At 36.4% G+C, this 9,559-nt stretch overlaps 1 protein-coding gene across 1 annotated transcript; it reads left to right on the top strand.

Moving 5' to 3' along the window:
• The first annotated feature begins 2,756 nt into the window (after positions 1 to 2,756).
• Positions 2,757 to 5,273, top strand: LOC128534322 (microsomal glutathione S-transferase 1-like). Its single transcript, XM_053508710.1, has 4 exons — positions 2,757 to 2,774; positions 3,456 to 3,595; positions 4,711 to 4,805; positions 4,901 to 5,273. The coding sequence occupies exons 2-4, from the start codon at positions 3,479 to 3,481 to the stop codon at positions 5,145 to 5,147; spliced, it is 459 nt and encodes a 152-aa protein (XP_053364685.1). The 5' UTR covers positions 2,757 to 2,774; positions 3,456 to 3,478; the 3' UTR covers positions 5,148 to 5,273.
• Positions 5,274 to 9,559: the final 4,286 nt, after the last annotated feature.

Below are 9,559 nucleotides of genomic sequence, written 5' to 3'. Positions count from 1 at the left end.
TTCAAGTTAAACTGGGACTGGGAACTCTGGCCTCCCAAAGACTCCTTTAATGGCCCAAACATGTTGAAATGTCTTGGAGCAAGGTCAGGACTGTATGGCGGATGTGACAACTCCCAGACGAGTTCCTGTAATGTGTAGGTGGTGTTCCTGAATGATTTCTGTGTACATTTCCCACAGAAAGATGCATCTCTTTCTCAAGGTGGTGACAAGTTATCCATCATTTTTCAAGGATCAGGTGTTCCACTCACTGGATGTTCATAAGAACAACTGCAGTGGGCGCCAAGCCACCTCGGCCTGGATCTTCATTCACGGACATACAGCCTTCTTTAAAACATTTGCACCGTTTAAATATTTGACTGCGGCTGAGAGTCTCATCACTGTACTGTGCTTGATGTCTTCTGTAAATATCAATCTATGGTTTTATAAAAAACAGAAAATCTGTTTGGCCTGCCGCTGGTGTTTTTTACGCCGATGTAAAAACTGTTTCTTACTGACTGTAAAAGTAAGCAACATCGGCGAAAACAGGTACTTCAGCTCATAGTGATTGAAACCCCAGATTAGCGATGTGCGATGTGTCTACAGTGACAGTACAAAGGACAGGCAGACGTAGGGGCTGCCGAAATATTGGAGCAGCGTGAGGAGTGGCAGTGAGTTGACCGCACACTTCTTTTGCAGGTAATGGTAGCACATCTTTGGGTAAACCTCTTTTAAAGTATAGAAATGGATATAAGTAATAAACTGAAATAAATGAAAACAGACTTATAACCATTTGATTTGTTTTTAAATCACCACCAAAGGTGGACACCAGTTACTTTTGGCAGCTAATAATCTCTTTTAATAGATTTAGCTTTTCAAAGCCAGCTGGCATTTTACAGTTTGTCATAAGCCATTATATTCAAGAGATTATGACATGGCCATTTAAACAAACATAGCTGTTTTTATAAAAGTAATTTCTTTGTTATTTCAGTGATGCAGCAGTGATAGAAATTTGTTTACTGAAAAAAAATTACTAAATTGAAATTAATTACACTATGTTGTGAAGCTATAGTGTTGTTTGTAAGGGGACTTAGAGTAACGTAATTTCATTTCTTTATATGTGTGCACTGTACACGTAGCAGAATCAACAATACAATTGACTTTGACTTGACTATAGAAGAAAAGGAAGCTGCAACTAGGCTGAGATGCTGTATGAGCTCAAGTGCAAGAGTTGTTTTGGCCAATAACAGAAGCTTCGAAAAATAACCTGTCGAATATTAGTAACCAAACTTGTTTTTTCGAAAAATGTTGTAAATCAGGTACTGCAGTGTGTAAGATGATGTAATGTAAACTGCTTTAGTGGCTTTAGACATCACTGAGTTAAACCAGTGCAGACTATACACCTTAACAGTGTGTGCAGTGGCTGACTGGAAGTGACAATATCAAGCTACAGGCAAGGGACTATTAGATAACTTAATACTACAGTTTTGTTTGGGAGTCTTCTGCTATCAAAAATTGTCACTCCTCCATCTTAGACAACCTATCTTGCTGAAACAGCATTTAGTCAGCCAAGCAGATTCAGGGTAAGTAAAGGAATTACATTAGATAGCCATGTTTCAGTGATAACTACTTTACTTTACTTTGTTGCAATTTATTTCTTTAGCAACAAAGGATGTTTTGACACAAGTATGTGATGTAATACTTTTGTCTTTTTCTGTTAAACGTCTTGCTTTAAAATACAAAAAACAAGTGAACGGAGAATCAGCTTTACATAGAAGCGTTTCCTTTGCACTGTCACTGTGAGTCAGCAAAACTGAAAACATAGGACAACATTCTCAAGAAGCTATTGATTTACAGCGAGGGAGGGAATCAAATTAATCTGTGATATCGCTGACAGTGTCTCAGCTAATGCTGTCTAAACACTGCAGTATGACTCCAAAACGTTTTAAGGCACACAGAACTAACTCTGTGTTCAAATCAGACGGATTTATACAATATAAGAATTAGCCTAATAGTAGCTAGCCTAGTATTAGTGCTGCTGTTTTACACAATGCTGTGTATTCATTAGCTAACTAGCCCCTCGATTTCTAGTTTGTATTACATGTATATAGTAGTTAGCATAATGATAGCTATAACTTACTCCTGATAATGGTTTATGTTTTGTGTAATATGTTAGCTAGCTTGTTAGAGACCTTGGCTACATCATATTTAGCCTAATTTTAGATTGCTTGCTAGCTAGCACTTGGTTTTTAATGACATGATATAATTAGCTACAGTAGCATTAAGTATTGTATATGCTATAAAAAACTACTGCTGAAAGGCTAATTTCTTTTAAACAGTACAATGCTGTGTAAGCTTTTTTTTAATGAATGACATTGCTATATGAGCTAATCATCAAAATCATCAGCTTTTTATTTAATTTTTTTTGCAGTTATCACTAATCAAATTGCATTAAGACTATTAAATACCATCTATATAACAAATTAATTATCAATATGTTTTTTGTGAGTTTGTCATTTGTGTCCAACATAAAATGGCATATCATATAGTTATAGTTATTTAATACTTTTATCTGCATCAAGGAAATCACACAATTGCACATATTAGGACCATGTTTAGTCTCCTGCAGTTCAGAATTGCAACATTTCCTAAAGCCTTAAGAGACAAAGGTGAGGCAAGACTTTTGGCTTTATCTCAAGAAGGCGGTCCATGAACTCAAATTCATCGTAAGCCAACACCCACAGATAAGCCCGCATATACTTACACTAATCGTTCACATAGTTTGCTACACAGTGGAGGTAAGTTACATTTTTCTTAACACAGTTTTTAGGCACATTTCACATGCTTTAAGTAGCTTCAGGTCAGAACATGTATTACTGTATTGCAACTATTGAACTACTTCAGCTTTTTTCCACATGGGAGAGATATTACAGTTTTATGCTGCAGCTGCTAGAAGCGGAAATGCAAATACATGAGCTATGTAAAGGCTAAACAACAAGCAAACATTAGCTGCGCACAATAAAACTATACATGAAATTGCTGAAAAATGTCACTTAGACCTAATACAAAAGGATTCATCACAATAATCTGCTTAACAAATTCCAAAAATTAGTAAGGCAATGGTCCACAGTCCACATAAGTTTAAACCGTGTATGAATAGTTAATTCAGTGTGCTGTGGATATGTTTACTCGAGCGCATAGCCCTTTGCACTGGACAGGCACAAAGCAGGAATTTTCTGGTGAATAGGAAATAGGTCAAGTTAAACATTATCCAGTATGACAAGGTATAAACAGTATAAAGGGGTATTATTATTAAGTTTTAACTTACGATTATTAAGTCCTGAGATGCCGAAGAAGCCTTGCCACCCAGAGCGGTGACACACAGTCAAAATAAATGACAGATTGAAATAGATTTGCAAATGTCATTAGGGGAGATTGATTGACTTTGGATGCATCAAATACCGTTTCTTCCATGACAGGAATTCATAGAGAAACTTTGACAATGGCCGACTTTACTGACAGTGAGGTTTTCCTGGCTTTCTCCACTTATGCCACCATTGTCATTCTCAAGATGATGTGCATGAGTCTTGTAACTGCATACTTCAGAATCACCAGAAAGGTAACATACGATACATATCAAGCGCCTCTTAGCTAAGAACAGTATGTGGAGTATTTTAACAACATTGGGAGATATAGAACATAATTCTATTTTTATTACCCTTATGACTTGCATTTCAGTACTTAAATTAAAGGAAAACTCTACCCTGAAACACATTAAATAATATATGGGGTATTTGTGACATGCTTTGTGATGTATTTTATAGTGCTGATTTTGTTTTTGTGCTACATCTACTGTACGTCAATTTGTAAGCACAGTTACACTAGTATTTAAACGAAGACAAAAAGGGCATTGATTATTATGTTAGCATAAAAATTAAGGATTTAGAACCAGCCTTAGCAGAGTTTACAGATGAAAAAGTGAAAGCTGAATGGACTAAAGGACTAAAGCACTGCTGCTGCATTAGCCTCTTTTATAGAGATAAAGTGAAGGCTAAATTTTACAGTGCCACTATCAGAGTGTAATCAAATGGCATTGTGTAATGTAGGAAATTGTTAACTAAAGTTAATTAGAAAAATAACATTACAGAATAAACCAGTGAGGCCACTGAAAGTGGTTTTAATTATAAAGATTATTATGCAAGCTTTGTAAGTTGGAGTTTTCCTTTTAAATTAAATGTACCTTAGTTATATCTAATTTTACACACATAAAGAATTTTTATCAAATCAAAGTGATAATTTTTTGTCAAATCAAAGTATTTTAAGTTACATAGAGTGGACAGAACATATATGACCCATTATGAACCCAGCTGAGGTCTATTTATTATAAGCATAATCATATGTAGAATGATTTTATGTAGAAAACAGAGAATCACAAAAAAATGACTTGGTTTTCTTAGACTGGGTCAAATATTTCTGAAATTACTACTACATTTTTAAATAAATACAAAATTTCTAAGCAGAATGTGTGCTGTATTTAATCTACCACAGGCATCATAGTGAACAGCATCTGTTGACCTATAGATAAAGTGCTTGTGATTTTTTACATCTTTTAAACAATCTATATGGCTCCAACATCTTGATATACAGATATTTTGTACATGAATATTATCAAGTTTTTAACATATAAAGGTTTGGATGGCGTGGCTGGACATGTTCTCTCTTTAACTTAAACAGGCATTTGCAAACATAGAAGATACTTACATGGGCAAAACTTCTGAGGAGAAAAAAAAGATGCTTCGAGTTAATGAAGATGTGGAACGCGTGCGAAGGTCTAACATCTTTTAAATGTATCAAATATCAAAATATTGAAAACTGTTAAAATTATGTCTATTGTGTGACAATGAGCTTTGCTTTCTGTCTTTAGATGCCATCAAAATGACATTGAGAACATTATTCCCTTTGTGTTGGTTGGCTTCCTCTACACTCTGACAGGACCAGAGCTTTCCACTGCTCTGTTACTCTTCCGCCTGTTTGTAGGGTCACGTTTTGTCCATTCAGTAGCGTATGTGATGGTATGGCCTCAGCCAAGTAGAGCTCTTTCCTTTTTCGTGGGCTTGAGTTCTACTGTCTGCATGGCCTACCATGTGCTCGCCGCCAGACTGCGTCTGTAGAGAGAATGCCATGGGGAACATCATCAGACATGTGCCTTATCCATATAATACCTTTAATGGAGAACTGCATCAATGTATTTTTTAAAATTAAATGTGTTGTCTTTTATTATTAAATCTTAGACCAAAATTTCAGGTGTAAGCTCTGTGATAGTATTTCTTTTACTTCATATTGATATGGAAGTAATTTATTTTATTTGCTATTTTCTCCAGCCATTTTAGAGGACAGTTGTTGCAGTTATGCATAAAACAACCATTAGAACTAATTTCAATATGTAAATGTGTGGAGATATTAACAGGTGGAGAATCAACAAAGGGGGTGAATATCTATGCTGGCACAACTTTAATGTTGGATTCACAAATAATTTTTCTCCATACATTATTATGTGCTGTTTTTTCTTTAGATGCATTTACAAATGTGAAAAAGTTGGGGGTAGTGGTGGTGTAATATTTTAGTTTACATCTTGAGTAGCTAGAGATTTAATATGTAACATAAATGTTGTAAGTAATAGTGTTCTTAAAAGTCTACAAGTTAGTCAAGCAATTTCAAAACAACCGTTTCCCAGTCCTCATATAAAGCTAGGAGAGTTTGTATCTTTTTTTAAAGTGTGATATACTGTACAGTACTGTGCAAAAGTCTTGAGCCATCCCTGATTTCTTTATGTTTTGCTTCCAAAGAGCCAGACTTTCTTGTATTTTTAATGTAGTCTTGAGGAATAGTTCTCCAGGCTTCCTGAAGGACAGCTCTTATTTTCAGTCCAGTCCCTGTACCTGAACAGGTTCAGAGAAATGTGTTTTGTTTGTTAAGCCACAAAGTGACCTAAGATAAGAATCATAAAAAATTAATTAATTATCTAATTCAAGGCATGAACCGATGAGAAACAGGTGCAGATGATGACAGATGATCAGATTGGTAATTAGTGGTGATGATGAATGCTGAATGGTTGGAACAAACGAGAGGGGAAATGAGATTGCTGATGAAATTGTTACCTAAACAATTTTTTAAAAATTTTATCTGCAGACATTTCGTAGTAAAACATTTGTTCCAGTTTCTTTTATTGAATCTACATCATGTAATGTAATTTAATACATTAAATTACATGACTTTTGCACGGTATTAAAATATATCTGAACAAATATATAACTATATACAGTTATATAGTATTCTTAACCTTTTCATTCTTTAAGTTGGATTATGAGAAAAAAATATTTAAAATCTGATAGAAAAAGCTAATATAAAATCATATATTGATAATTGATGACAGATATTTACAACAGTAAGTGCTATTCCATGTAGTATACTTTTAAATCATACAGTAATGAAGAGATTTCTTAAACTGTGGAAGCAATGCTAAATTAAAAAACTGTTCACATGAAGACAACCACATTTTTAGAAAGGTCTAAAAATTTAGTATGTTAATTTTACATGATAATGTACATCTTTTTGAACAGAGCACATTATAAAGAAAGACATAATTAGTCGAATCTTTGTACTAATTCCTGATTCTTTCATCCTTACCTTCTGATTTTGGAGTCCAATGCGACTTAAATCTAAGCCTACCAGAACCACTAGTCATTAAGAAGTCAGGTTAACATAACTGATGTGTTCTGTGTCCACTAGAGGGAGGTGTTTGAAAACCCAATCGATTTTAACTGATCAGGGTACACACACACACACACACAAAAAAAAAAAAAACCACACATGTACATGTGCCTAAGCATTTGATCTTTTCTTCTCTCACTCAGACTTTTCCCTCCTTAAGCTTCATAGTAAATTTCCACTAATCTGTGAATAATCTACATAATGGCTATTCCGAGGTAAAGTGTACCAGAAGAAGTTCAGAGGAGCATTTTTTTCTTGGTATACTCATCGCCATTTTTCATGGAAAACTTTGTCTCCAAAATTTGCCATGAAAAATGTGCTCCTGTCTAAACAGCAGATAATAAAACGTTCCAAGGCTCTGATCCTCATGGCCTTCTCTTTGTAGCGAATTAAACACTGCTATTTGGTTTCAAGGTTAAAAAAGAAAAAGCCCGTGCATATTTTGTGGTTTTGCCCAAATCCGGGATAATACTTCAGTCAAATGAAGCATTTTACAGTCCTGGCAGTTGAAACGCATAAACCTTGCTCAAAGATCAATAGTTATCTATCCTCCTTCTCTGTCTGTGGCACAGGGGCTCAGCTCTACATGCTACTGGGTGTACCTGATTTTACAGAAATTAGCTTTTTTTTTTAAAATTATTTTTACCCATTTCTTAAATAAAAAAAACAGAAAAAGAAAAACGAGCTGCACCTTCATGGTAACATCAATATTCAGGGAGACATTCAGACGTACAGATGAGAACACAGATGGACTGCCTGTGCACCTCCATGGCTGTCAGAACATTTCCTTGCTCTTTGTCTCTGTATTAAACAGACATCGTATATTTCTCAGATCTGCCTGCTGCCTTATTGTTCGGGTTATTAACTGTACAGGGGCTTAATTAGGCAGAACTTCAAAGTGGTGGCGCAGGCTGGTGCTGAGGTGCGGCAGAGATTTATATCACACAATGGCTCCCCGGCTCCTGAAAAATTAATGAATGCTTAGCCGAGATCCGACTTAGAGCCGACACTCTGCATTATAAATCAATTTGAGTTTGAGCCTTGCTGTCTGCTACCTGCTGGACCTCGCAGTGCGGACGATTCGAGGGCACGAGCTGATTGCAGGTGATGGTTCCACGGCGGCTGATTCTGAGGTAATGTGCGGACTGCTGGTGCTTCATCCAACTCAGGCTGATATGATGAAACAGGCCCCAATGTACCTGAGGCCAGTCTATAATGGTCACAGTCAGACACACACACACTTGCTACAACCTATTAGCTTTCAATGAGGGTATGATGGAGTAGCAGTTCAAAGCTATTCTGGCTCAGTCAGTACCTAATACAAGTCTACATTCAGCAAATGTCACCTCACTCGGGCTTCCTCGCTATGAATAGTGTTGCTTCTTTGTGCTCGGCTTTGTTGACATCCAGAAGCCTCGATTACAGCATGTGACAGCTGGTAATATTTTTCTCAAGTTCAGATAACTAGGTTTAGGTCACAATTTAGTCATGCACTATCCACAGCTAGCTGAAAGAAGGGCAAAATGGCATTCTCCTCCATGATGAGCCAGCGACTAGACAGGTTAGTTGATTGAGTCCCGGGCAGTGCAATCAACAGTAAAAAAAAAAAAAAAAACCTTGTCAGGTTTTTTTTCTTTGCAGTTTATCAAGACATAACATTCTTAACAGCAAAGTCCATTAAAAACAAACTTCAAATATTAATATTTGAATTGGACAGACAGAAATCAGCTGCTCAGTCACATTGAAAAATGCCATATGCTAAGTGGACTGTCAACCCACATCTGGTTTAGAACCACATCTTTCTCCAGGAAAACACAGAAACTCAGTTCCCACAGCACACATGGTATTATACCCAAACGTATTTTAGTAAAAACCCCATAGGATCAGAGTGATGTGACCTCTGCTCGTGTGTTTCTGGTGGAGATTAGGAGTGCTGTTGCGATCCTTGCGTTCAACTTGGCTGGGGTCAGCAGATTGCTTATGCTGATCGCAGTGATTGGAACTTGGGTGATTAGCATAAGCAATTTAAATGGTATTGATTTAACCTCACGGCTCCAGTAATTGAACACCCAGACCAAGCCTCTCCGCACTTTTCTCATGCACTCTCTCTCTCTCTCTCTCTCTCTCTCTCTCTCTCTCTTTCTGTTCTGTACATCTGTTCCTGTTTTAGAAATCATTTTCCTACACGGGTATCTTTGTTTCACCTGTTTTAGGTGACATATTTTCATGTTTTTAAATAATCAAAATATAATTAACAGTAATTCGATAAATACTGTACAGGGAACTACATTCAGTTTTTAAGGCCTTACACAAGATTATCATTAAAACTGAATAGATACAGCCACACCCTGGCAGCAAGCTTAATTAGGGTATTTAGGGCTGTAATTGCTGATATCAATGCCATTAGAGTACCTTTGAAGCCTGTATAGTGCTATGCAGATGTTGTAGACATTGTTAAAAATGTCATCTTTCATACATACATTATGCCTTGCAGCTGTTTGTGTGGAGTATTACACGCTCTCGCTGTTTTGTGTGACTTTCTGCCCAGTTTTCTGGTTTTCTTCCACCTCCCAAGAACATGCCAGTTAGTGGATCAGCTACAGTCTGTAAATCTGCCCCAGGTGTTCAGTATGAGCGCGCGATTGGGCGTGCATGGTTCCCTGTGATGGGCTGGATGCCCATTTCCTTTAAAATGGTGAATCATTGTAAGATCACGCAACTTTAAATGCAAAGGATTATGATGATTATGATCCTTCATCAGAAAGTTCATCAGGATCTTCAAAATTCCTCTCAAAATCTTTCGTTAAAAAAA

Source organism: Clarias gariepinus, chromosome 12 (genome assembly GCF_024256425.1).
Source record: "Clarias gariepinus isolate MV-2021 ecotype Netherlands chromosome 12, CGAR_prim_01v2, whole genome shotgun sequence".
In the NCBI taxonomy this organism is placed as follows: Eukaryota; Metazoa; Chordata; class Actinopteri; order Siluriformes; family Clariidae; genus Clarias; species Clarias gariepinus.
Note: the sequence above shows the minus strand (reverse complement) of the source record. Positions and strands in the feature narration are given on the sequence as shown.